Source organism: Antedon mediterranea, chromosome 4 (genome assembly GCF_964355755.1).
Source record: "Antedon mediterranea chromosome 4, ecAntMedi1.1, whole genome shotgun sequence".
Lineage (NCBI taxonomy): Eukaryota > Metazoa > Echinodermata > Crinoidea > Comatulida > Antedonidae > Antedon > Antedon mediterranea.
Genome location: NC_092673.1, coordinates 20,780,867 through 20,794,092, shown reverse-complemented (window position 1 = coordinate 20,794,092; position 13,226 = coordinate 20,780,867). Strand labels below are relative to the sequence as shown.

General features: G+C 32.9%; 1 protein-coding gene across 1 annotated transcript; it reads left to right on the top strand.

Annotated features, from left to right (window-relative positions):
• Nucleotides 1–330: 330 nt before the first annotated feature.
• LOC140046855 (uncharacterized) lies at nucleotides 331–9,711 on the top strand. Its single transcript, XM_072091578.1, has 10 exons — nucleotides 331–433; nucleotides 1,068–1,143; nucleotides 3,243–3,274; nucleotides 3,768–3,867; nucleotides 4,103–4,182; nucleotides 5,138–5,184; nucleotides 5,391–5,451; nucleotides 5,937–5,983; nucleotides 6,369–6,438; nucleotides 6,752–9,711. Exons 1-10 carry the CDS (start codon nucleotides 402–404, stop codon nucleotides 7,458–7,460), a joined length of 1,254 nt encoding a protein of 417 aa, XP_071947679.1. The 5' UTR covers nucleotides 331–401; the 3' UTR covers nucleotides 7,461–9,711.
• The last annotated feature ends 3,515 nt before the right edge of the window (nucleotides 9,712–13,226 follow it).

The following is a 13,226-nucleotide window of genomic DNA, read 5'->3' as shown; positions in this document are numbered from 1 at the left end:
ACAGGTTTGAAACATAAAACAATACAATACAATCAAAAACGGTTAACAATAAAATACAGATATAAATATATATATAACATAGATTACTGGAATGTTGGGGTATGTGGGTTACTGGTACGATAGTTTAGTTTAGGACTTTGTTCATTTAAAGTGTATTTGCGCTACACAAAACTTATTTCTTAAATTGTCAAATACAACATTTAATGAAGAAAGGACAATAATTAAGAGTGTTACGTCAACAAAAAATGTCGGCGTTTTTTGTAAGAAATATTTCTTGTAATAATGAAAGTTTAGTTAGAGATACTTATTTATTGAGGGCGCACTGTACGTACGATTACGAGTAGCTAGTGAAGATTTTTTGTACACGTTTTTGTAAATCGTAATCTTTTTTCGTTAAGACAATGGCAAGAGGAAAAAACTCAGTTCCAGATAGGTAAGTTAACCTTATATCATTTTAAACAGTTAGATGACTGATATTGTATACTGTTTATGGTACACTCAGAGCTGAAAATTAAGGCCCTAGCTAGGCCTATCATCTATAGTAAATTAAAGTCTGCGGAGCAAGCAGACTGGCGATATGTCAGCTCTTAGTTGCGAGCATGTGACTGTCCAGTTTGGAGGAAGTGATCAACAGGCCTAAAGTAATCTAAATGTCGATTATTTCATTATACTATTAAAATATATCTAGATTTATATATCTTTAATGCTATCAGGATTATAACTCCAAACAAGAGGTCTATTTTTATTGTAATTTTTTGAAATTTTAATTAATAATTATATTATCATTTTTTTGCCTAATTTGAAATTGCGCAACTTCAAGCAAGTATTTCCTTGCACTGCTACTGTATGAGTGAATACAGGGCTTTCCCTTTTGTGTCTAGGCCTACTACGTTTCATGTTATTATAATATTATTTTGTGTTTAACCAATTGCCCAGCGGAATTTCATTCAAATTGCCCAAGCATTTTTTTGCTCAATTTCAAATTGTTAAATTTGCTCATAGCATCATCACATCCAACAAGGAATGATTTTATTTTTAATAGTTATTTTTTAAACATTTTTTTGCAGGTGGCTCAAGTACACCCCAATGAATGCTTGTATTTTGGGAACAAGGTTTTTGCCTTTAAAAGTTCCTTTAAGAGAGGTAATTCCCTTTGACGTTTGTTTTGCTGATTCTTAGCGTGCTAAGGGAGTGTCATTTCCGGCGAACGAGAGGTGCCATTTATCATGAATTGTATGTGCGAGAGTACCATTTCCAGCCATCTAGGGGTGCCAGTTAACTAAAATGAATTTGCTTCGCCACAGGCCCCATCATGGTCTGTGACTGAATTACTTTGTTGTTTCCAAACTCACTCCCCTACTCCCCCCACAAAAATAGTGTAGTCAGTCACGCATTTCATGCAGTATATTATCTGTAATGAATTATGAAGTATAACTTTAAATAATAATAATAATAAATAATAATAATAAATGAAAACTTATATAGCGCCGGTATCCTCCACCCATGTGGCGCTCATGGCGCTTTGTGCATTAACAACGTGCGAGAACATCAGCGAATAGCGACGTCTTTAGGTTGGTCTTGAAACTGTTTAGACTAGTTGAGCATTTAACTGTTGCTGGTAAGCTGTTCCATACACTTGCGGCCGCAACGTAAAAAGATCTCTGACCCCACTGATTTTTCGCTCTACGCTCTTGAAGAAGGTTTTGTGACAATGATCGTAGGCCTCTGCGGGATGATTCGTAACGATCCACAAGGTCAGATAAATAAGCAGGAGCACTGTCATTTAGGATCTTGAATACAAACAACGCAAGTTTGTACTTAATACGTTGTTGAACAGGCAACCAATGCAAATCCATCAGGACAGGAGTTATGTGAGCGTTTGATTTTGTATAAGTTACAATTCTAGCTGCCATATTTTGCAAGCGCTGCAAACGTTGTATTTGAGATTTTGGTATGCCAAACAACAAGGCATTACCAATGTCAATTTTAGAAGTGACAAATGAGTGTACAATCAATTCAGCTGTTTTCTTGTTAAGATTACCGCGAATACGACCAAGGTTCCTAATCGATATGCATGCTGCTTTGGATACAGTTGTTATTTGTGCTTCCATAGTGAGATTACTATCCAGCATGATTCCCAGATTCCGGACCACCGATGAGGGAGCGATGTTAGAGTTTCCGATTCTGATATGTGTGATGTTGATTTTGGAGATGTTACATTTAGACCCGACGATAATAAACTCTGTCTTTCCATCATTCAACTTTAGGTAATTTGTTGTCATCCAATTGCGAACATCTTCTATACAGGCTTCCATCTTACTGATTTCTGCAGCAACATCCCTTTGCACTGGATTTACTGACACATAAATCTGTGTATCATCTGCATAGAAATGGAAATGTAGACTGTGTTTGCGAATAATGTCACCAAGGGGAAGCGTATAAATGGAAAACTGGCCAGGCCCAATTACTGACCCCTGTGGTACACCATATTCCAGGCAAGCTTCATCTGAGAATGCATCATTGATACAGACTAGCTGACGTCTTCCTGTAAGATATGACTGGAACCAGTTAAGAGCAACACCATTTATGCCAATGCGATTTCTCAGACGGGTTATCAGTCTTTGGTGATCAACTGTATCAAACGCTGCTGACAAATCCAACAACACCAATAGCGTTATTTTCCCATCATTCATTCCTTGTAACAAATCATTCTGTACCTTTAAAAGGGAACTCTCCGTGCTATGACATGCACGATATGCCGACTGGTAATTCTCATTTAAATTATGCTTTTGAAGATATGGAGTAATGCGTGATGTCACTACACGCTCCAGAGTCTTTCCAAGAAAAGAAAGATTCGACACCGGGCGGTAATTTTTCAGCGTGTTATGATCCAAGTTTTGCTTTTTTATTAAAGGACGAACGTGAGCAATTTTCAGTTCATCTGGCACTATGCCGGTATTAAGAGAATGGTTAATGATTTCCGTTATTATTGGAACGACTGCGTCTATACACTTCTTCAGTTTAGAAGTAGGAACTGGATCTAACCTGCATGATTTTGTTGGTGATTTCATTAGAATGTTGCGGATCTCATCTTGAGATGCTGGTGTAAATGTTGTGAGATGCTGATGAACAGCGGTCACAGGCTAATAATAATTAAATAAAGCTATGTGGTGCTCTGAGAGTATGTTTTATAAAGTACTTGTACACTAATTAATACATTAATGCTATTTTTTTTTATTCAGGGAATTTCATGCAATTTAAATGAGGAGGAGAGGTAACTGCTTGTATCTTCTATATAGATTACAGTATATGTCAAGAATTAGTATTTTAATAAATTCAATTAAAAAATTAGTTACCTTAAAAGCAGAACAGTTCTGAAAAACATGTCATAAAATTATTAATAAAATTATTAATATTAGTAAAAGTACAGTATCAATTCAATAATAGCAATATCATCACTAATGCAAGGCTATAATATTTAATAAGGTATAAGTAAGTAAGTAAAATTATTGACATTTGTAAATACATATAAAAAACATTTACCTTGAAATGAATTGAATGGTTTTGGCTAACAACAAATAAATAGAACTTAAACTACATGAACTGGTTTCAGGGGTTTGTAAAAAACTAAACCTGCCGGACAACATCACAGTATTTCTAAGTTTCAGGGAAGTACATACTTATATAATGTACTATTTGTTATGTAGGACAGGGTTAACAAATGCTGTTGAAAGAATAGATTAATAATGAGATTAATTTTATTTCAGATTTACACCAGATGATTTTTTATATAATTTAGAGGACAAGAAGTTGACCCTTGGTTTGATTATTGACCTCACTAATACAACTAGGTATTACAATTCAAAAGTAAGTAACATATTGTCGGAAAAAATTAACTTCAATCACAAAGTTCAAATAAAATTCGTCAAAGTCACAATATATATAAATATTATGTATCTTTTCTGGTGGGTAAGCCTTAAAGTGAAGGTGAACTTATTTTCCCACCAGCCACACATATATACTGTATGATGTTTATTGTAACTTAATTATCTTATTAATTATGTGTGGAAATCAATATAAACAAACATTTTTTACATTATAGGTATTTGAAGATCAAGGAATAAAATATAAGAAGATTTTTACCAAAGGTCATGCAGTTCCCAGTAGTGATGTTATTGAAGAGTGAGTAAAGTAAATTAATTAATGAAATCCTTAACGATTGTGCCTTTAGTTTATCTCAAGCATAGAGATACATTTTTATATACAACTGTATTTATTTGACTAAACGCCCTGGGGTGTTTAATTGTACAGGAGGGTTTTAAGTTTTAATTCGAGGGAGGTCTTTTTTTTTGGGTGGAAGAATTTATTTTTTTGGGTGTAATATGGTAACTTGTAAAATCAAATAAATTCTCCCTAAAAATGAAAAAATACAACAGTGATACAATACAGTTTATGGTGTTTATTCGAATAAATACGACATATTATTGTATTAAAAACAGGTCCAGTGTACACATACAGTACTCCCAATATATAAATCAAGTCTTGCAAATTTAGCAAAATATCAAATTATTATATACCATATAAGATACAGTATCTAATATACTAAATACAAACAAGTCAAATAATATTGTAATTTTCCTATATATATTATCCAATTGGAAAGATATACTGTAGCCTTTGATTGCTCTTGGTCTATGTAATTAATAGCTATGCTTAGCCTACCACTAATAAAGTGTTTATGTTATGTATACTTTTCTTACACCATTTTTTTACCGGTTGGATTTAGTTTAAACATGATAATCTTACTGGCGAAACCTGTTTCGGGAGAACACTACCAGTACTGTATAGCATATAGCACACCCGGCATGGGCCCTCTATTCAAAATTATACATGCAAATGATAGGATATTAGGTCCTGTTCAGCTCTCCAATTCTTTGACCATAGGCCCCCTAAATCAAATTCATGGATTCGCCACTGGTTCTAATTAAATTCAGCCACTTGTTGCAACAGTTGTGTGGCCTACTGTACCCATTAGCACTTTCATAATTAGGAAGTCATGGTGGCCAACCTTCAAACATGAAATGAGAAAGAAAGATACATAAAAAATAGATAATTTATCAAACATTAATACCTTTAGGTTTTCAAATGTCGTCAAGAATTTTGAAGGGAGTAACACAGACAATGGTAAGTATAATTAAACAGTTAGCTCGCATCGGTAAATTGATGCATTTGATCCTCAACGCCAACATTTATAATAATTAAAAGTTGTAATCTGAACATATTTAATATGTGCTACAGATTCTGCATCAAAAGTGGACAGAAAATACAGAATTGAAAATATTATTATTCTGTGTATTGTCATGAGGTGTTTAAATGTTTTATTTCAACAGATAATGTAATAGGTGTTCATTGTACACATGGAGTCAACCGTACAGGCTATCTCATATGCAGGTAAGTGTTGTACTCTTTAGTGAGTAGTCAAGCGGTTATACTCATTAGCTTGTGTTTGTGGCCTTGTGGTAGCATAAGCCTTCTCAAATAAAAACTATAAATTGTTGGTCCAATCAAATTTGCCTTTATACATCCTTGAAATGATGGGTGGTTGAATGGTGGTAAAATATACACAGAATTTGATGCAGGCATGTGAATCTGGACCCGTATGGGTGAAGATGACACGATATTATGAATGTTGGGTATTTTATGACCCAGTGTCACTAATGCATACAATTTAATGACAGTATGATTAAAACAGTTTTTAGTATGTGGTATTAACAATTATATAAATTTTAAAATACTGTGCCGTTTTTTAGGAACTTTTTAAAACCCTTTCAGATTTCAGATTGTTTACTGGTAGTATGGAAAATACTTTTGAAAAGTAGCAACTATCTATTTTCAAACATTCCATTTCTAATTATTTAATTTGTTTCAATTTATAGGTATATGATGGAAAATCATTCAAGTAGTGCCAAAAAAGCTATTGAAGGTAACAGTATTGAGCAGTCTACAATAGCCTTAAAATTCTTCTTCTTCTAAATGTTGTTTTTTTTGTGTGTGTTGTAATTTCTGGATAACACCCCTCTTAGATTTACTAATATACCCCTCCCCAACCTGTTTGATTATTAAGTTGTAAATAAAGTGTCATATTGCCCAAGCCTAACTGAACCAAAATTCAATCAAATCTTACTTATTTTTGTATAGCGCCCTCTATCTATTTAAAAAAGATTTTAGCCCAGTAGTAGTTTTTTTTAGCAAGACTAGATCATTATTTATGTCTCTCAACCCTGTTTTTCCGTTGTGCTTGGGCAATTTTTAAGGCATAATATAAAATCCAGGTAGGTTTACAGTTTATTGCCCATTGTTTTTTGCAGGATTTGAGAAGGCCAGGGGACATGGGATTGAAAGGGAAGCTTATATCGAAGACCTTCAACAATTCAATTGGTAAGTCTTCAAACAGTTTTTTTTTACACTGTAATTTGAAATGTGATTATTTTGATACCAGGAAGACATTGGCTTCTCATGATTAATTTAATAAAACAGGGCCGTAGCCAGCATGAGGCAGACAAGGCGAAATTTTTTAATTTTTTTAAATTTTCACCACCCACCTAAATTATCCAGCACAGATCGTCATATTTTATATTAATAAATATTTAAAGCATATTTGCCTCGCCTTTTTTTAACCTCTCACTATGGCCTTGTAAAAATCTTATTTTAAATATTTTAAATGTACTTTTAAAATGTGTTTAATTAATAGTAAACAAACAAGTGAAGCGTCATCAGATTTTAATCCTTCCAATGTAAGAAAAAAACGTAGGATGTTGTCGCCGATTGAAGATAAAACTAACCCTTGCGAAGATCGTTTTTATCCCAGCTATGAGTTAATGCATTTTAGAGAACAAAATGGTCATTCAAACAATTATTATCTCGCTCAAAACGATGGTTATCAGAATGATCAAAGTCAGGATAGTTTTTCAAGAAATCATTATAAGGATCGTCAAGTTGATTACCATCATCAAGATGACTATCACTGTCGAGATGACTATCGTCATGATGATCATCGTAATGATGATCATCGAGATGACCTTCATCATCGAGATGACCATCATCATCGAGATGACCATCGTCGTCGAGATGATCATCATCGTCGAGATGACTATCATGATAATGGTCGTCAAGTTGACTATCAATATCGTCAAGCTTACTGTCATCCAGCTCACTATCATTCGTATGGACATCATCAAAAACCGGCTAGGCATTTTAGAGACGGCAACAAACGCTATTCACTAAATTATAATCAAGGAGATGACCGCTATCACAACAGCCATTCATATACACAAAGCTGGAAAGATCGGGATCAGAGGGATTATGACAATTTAGCTCCATTGTTCAGGTATCAGAATTTACGCAAAGAAGATGACAAAATGGGACGTGGTAGTTGGAAAAGAGAAATTGATTTCAAATAGGATTAGCATGTACAATCAATTGAACTTTATGAATGATGTAGTGTTATATGAATTGTATACTGAACCAGATGCTATAAAATGACAAAAGTAAATTTATTTGAAAAAGAGGCCAGTATAGGCTTCTTAAATTAGAATTTAAAGCTCTGTTTTACACTATCAAATTGTATGTGACAAAAATGTGATGTGCCCATACATGGACACAATGATGTCATATTACTACCATATTTTTGGCATATCGCACTTATTTCGTCAAATTAGTTTAATAGTGTAGACAGAGCTTTGAAACTAGTAAAAGGATGCTTGTATTATGGGAAAAAATGTTTAGTTGTGAGCTCAAAGCTCACATGTATTTTATCTCAGGTTAAGGGATCGATATCTGGTGCTAAGTGAACTTACGTATTTTAACGTTTTTTAAAGTTTAATACTGATTTTACTGATTTATTTTCGATATTTAACAAATGTTTTGCGAGAACATTTTGATTTCCAGTACATTTAATATAGCGCCCTCAACAACAGACGTGAGTGACTTTTTGCAACACAAGCCAATTCTTTTTTTAAACATTAATTTGATAAATAAAGAACACCGTTTGATTGTAATTCGATTAAGTGTGCCTAGCTGATCTTAATTGCTGATTTATTTTCGATATTTAACAAACATTTTACGAGAACATTTTGATTTCCAGTACATTTAATATAGCGCCCTCAACAACAGACGCGAGTGACTTTTTGCAGAGGTAGCCAATTCTTTTTTTGAAACACTATTTTGATAAAAATGAAGAATGACGTTTGATTGTATTGGTTTAAATCTGTTTACTTTGCATTCGCCCAGTGAAAATTACCAACATTTACAATACACACGATTCCTGCGTCATCGAACATCAATAAAATAAAACGAAACGTTAACAATACATCTATTATATACGAACATGGAATGACCTGTATTCCGAGAGTATTATAACGCGTTTTTTTAAAGACATGTTTAACGAACTTAGCAGAATGCAAAACCAATGGGATATGCAGTATGGTGTTTATGTAGTACCGTACAAGAAACGTAAGAAAAGCCCATAGTTGGGTAAGAGTTGGTTCACACTACTCGCAGGAGAACTTTGCGTCAACAAGCCTACGCTATTTGCACTTGCTTGTAATGATTCGCGTTTAAACATGAAAGTGTAAGCGCAAAAGACTAAAATTGACAACGCATGTAGCAGGACTAGAAAGAGTTTTATCAGTTATAATATTTTTGAATAAATTATTTTAGAAGAGAATATCTCAGAATTAATTCGAATATTCCATTAGTATTTTAATTTTGCTTTGTAAAGTGAACTTCAATAAAATATATAAATATTTTTATAAAATCTGTGAGTATTTTATTTAAAAATAATAGCAATTTTATTTATTACCTACGTGACAGTCGCAGTATGGTATTATGTTTCGTTATCGTGTTTATTGCATTTTGTTGCGGTTTATGTCCGCTAATCAATCGTGTCGGGCCGTCGTGGCTATAACCAAAGCTAAGATATACTGCTCCGCAGTTGGCTGAACAAACTCATTTGTCATCTGTAAGTAAACGTTGCCAGCGCAAAGTGTTTTCCTAGCCGTTGAATTATCGTCGGTTTAAAAACGCTGTCGCAGCATTCTTTTTGAGTATTCACGCATTCTGAATGATCAGACATATTATTTCCCTCAAAAGTTACCCACGGTCGCGCAAGTAAAAGTAGAACGGTTCCTATTTACGAGGTTTATGTCCTCACAATTAACCCGGCGTACTTTTAATTACATTGTTGACCGTAACCGTTTTATTTATCACGTTAATCAAATTCCAATGGTAGATATTGGAACCGGGTTTTTCAACAATTGAATCAAGCACCTTTAATTTAATTAATTTCATTCGTTTAGTCATGTTTTATATTATATGTTGATGTTGTTCTTCTTGATACTTACCGATTCGTATAGAAGGCCCAGTTTAGCATTGTTTTACACAGGAAGTAATGTAATACCTCCGTGCGTTTTGTAATTAGTGAATTAAGTTGTGATAGTAATTATATCGACAGTTTTAGCCTACAAATACCTGCTGCCGTCCAGTAGTCGTTATAGGATTTCCGAGTTATATATTGAGTCTGTGGTGTTAGGACATTTCTACCATGAAACAATAGAACCATTAACCATTAACTTAATATGATTTAATTAATATTGTCTAACGCCAGACATTTCTGGATAAAGTAAAATCGTTTAGTACCCAAAATAAAAGTGTTTATAGCTACAAATAAAACAACTAATTTCCTTTATTTGTGCCGTCTTTATATATATTATGTCGCATTGTTTCGACAAAGATGTGTATTTGTTTGATAATTACGTCTCTACCCCAAGTGCTGGCCAGTGATCCCGTTCAAAAGACATCAATAGCCGTCTATTCTTCCACGGGTCCAACAGGCGTCCAAGAAACAAAAGCTTGTCTATATCCGTCTACCGAACATTTTGGCACAAATGCCTACACAGTCGTCTCTATTTATGTCTTTATTGTAATTTCTTTGGAATCATCAGTGTCGTTTACTAGACACATGTCCTTGGAGGTTAAAGAAAAGGGAGATCTTTATACTTCATTAAAATACAACAAGTTTAACCCAAAATAATGAGACGGACATCCATATTTAATTTTTTTGGAGTTACCCGTGTAATTATGTAGTGATACGGGCCTATAGAGGCCTTTTAAACTCGTAAAATACACGGCAGTAACCTATAGCCTAATCTGGGTTCCAGACGGAATTTTACCTTAATATTAGTTTAAAAAATAAATATTTTTGCACATATGGCGTTTCATACGTATACTACTTGAGCTTAAAAAAATCGAAATAAAAAGAATGAATACTTGGTGCAAGTCTACCCTGCACAGCGTTTATAATGTTGTTCCAAGATCAATATAAATTGTAGTGTGGCCTCTTTTACAAAACAATGATTCGATGTTCTTTTTTAAAAACTTCTTTATATATAGGAACATTTGAACATTAATATCCATGTTGTAAATACCACTGCATTACATCCATTTACAAAGCCTATTAGGGTGCCATTTGACAAGACCCGATAATCAATTAGCCATTCAGTATATCGACACCGTGTAGCACTGTGCCAAATGTCAAATATTCTGCGCGATAATACATAAAGAAAAGAATCCTAGACAAGACAAAATACCAAATCAAATAAATACAATGCAGCATATTTGGAACGGAGTATATCTTTCGCAACCCTGTCACATTGATAGATGTATGCTTAAAGCCTAAGAGGTAATAACTAGATCAAATCGGTCACAAATCGCAATAAAATAACTACAAAATAAACATGAAACGTTACAAAAGAATGACAAGTCTTCGATTGGGGATATTTAGAAAGAAGGTTAGCGTGATCTCATAAGCAATTGTCTTCGTAAGTTATCACGCGACCGTTTTTATGATATACGGTACTGATGTTAACTTTTATTATGCCTGGTTCATTGCCTAGTCTTTGACGTAACTTTTGATGATGAAGATGAAAATGGGTGGGAGGTTGAAGTTATAATTTTGACATTGATGGAAGGGGAAATTTGGTGGGTGGTGATGATAACATGTGGAGTTGTGACGAAATACATCAAAGAGATACCCACTTTTGTGTTGTAGAATTAATCTGTTGTGAACTTCAACTATTATAGTTTAACTTTCTAAAAAAAAAACCCGTCAACACATTTTAGCCTACAATTTGAATGTTCAAATGATGAAATACTGGATACTGAAAAACTGTATTTGTTAATTATCATAATAAAATAACAATAGAAATTCTTCTTAAAAGATTGGCAAATATTAGTACGATAAAAACCAGATATGTATACAGTATATAAATATATTATATATATAAAAAATAAAATAGGCTACAGAAACACACACATTATTGCATAAAAACTTATGTTTAAAAAGCGGCTATAATTTGGAAGTTAAAACTTAAAATACGAAAATAGAATAAAATGCGTAAAACACTTAAAAAGTTGTTTAAAAATTTTCATTTACATATTCTTAATAACAATAGAACAATATATATATATGTATTTTTTATTTGGATTTGCTGACAACCGATATTTCTTGTTTTTTGATAAGACAAATAAAGTTTCTTGTATCTTGTAGGCCTAATACAGTATTTTATCGATGTTGATGTGAATTAATATGGATGACATTTGCAACAAAGGCATATCTTACAAATACGCATTTAATTATAGTCAAAAAAGTTTTTAAAATCCGGTTGATAATTTAGTCCTCTGTGGCAATTGTGTAGGCATAAAAGGCGGAAAGTTCGCGATATTCTGTGTATTTTACGCGGTCCGATGACGCAATAGTTTACTGAGACTAATTTCTAGTTTTCTTTGCAGTAGGCCTGATAATAATAATCATCACCACCACAATAATAACTATTTTATTTCTTTCTATTTTTGGGGCTAATAAAAGAATTATTCCTAAGTAGAGCTTAATAACTTTTGTTCCAACCACGCAGTATTTAATTTGTATCAAGTGTGGTTTTAGCAAAGTGAGGCGTGTCTCGGAGAGAGGTGTTTCTTCCGTCATTCGTTTCAAAATCTATCAAACACATCCGGTAGGGCGTGAGATACTTGCTCCCAATTCTACTCAAATAGCGTCAAATTCCCCCTTTCTTCCCTTATTTTTACCGTTTAAAGGATATTCTCAAAATTAAAAAAATGTATGATAATGTACGGTTATTACAATTTTTTTTTATAGAAACCCCGGTTTTCCCGAGAATAAAGATGTAAGCCTAAGGCTAATGATTCTTCATCTAAATGATTAATAATTGTTAAAACTTAATAACAATTCAACTTGTATAGTCACCACTTTTTGCTAGACAATTTATTCACTGAAAATGAAACATTGAGACATTTTTTATTTTTATTGTAACAAATATTTAATGAAAGCATAGGTTACTTAGATCTACAATATTATTACCATTACCTCTCTCAACACGTAATTGGTTATTAGAAAACAAGATACGTTGATTATGAGGATGTATGCCTATCTGTAATCTGTAATGTTTTATTATTATCTTTTTAATGATCCTGTACTTTTATTCTTTTTTTTTTTATAATTTAGTCTTAACTTTAACTTTGGGTTTTGTTTTTGTGGTTAAACATAGTGTACAGTTTAAGTATTATGTCTTTATATTTATTTCTAATAAATTAGAAATAAATAAATTACATTTTTGCTTTGATGTTATGTATTAGTATTAACTTTGTGACTTGCTATGCTATTTGTTTGTAAAATGAATGCACCATTTAATGTGTGCCATCGATATAAAGGTGATTCCTATAATAAATAAATAGAGGGGTGTGCTCGCTTCTCTCGCTTGCCTCCTATATTCTACACGTAAGTCAAAGGTTAATAAGGTGTGAAAACAAAAACAACTATGATATAACGTACATCGCTAGTCTGATTGGCTGTTATCACAAGTTAACTAATTGTTAATTTATACAGCAATTGAATTAAAACATTTCGAAAGAATTACAATTATATTTTCACGGAGCCCCCAAAAATACTTCAATCAAATCAAATTATTAAACATGATATTCGCTCCTTCAGTGTCTGTGATAATCAACAAAAGTTGTTTTAATTTGACATTGGGTGAGATCATTGATGAGAAATTAATAAAGAAGAATAAATAGATTAAATGGTTTTGGGGAAGTTACTGTTTGCCTAATCAATTGATAGCCTAGCGATTATATTGATCCTAAGCTACATATCA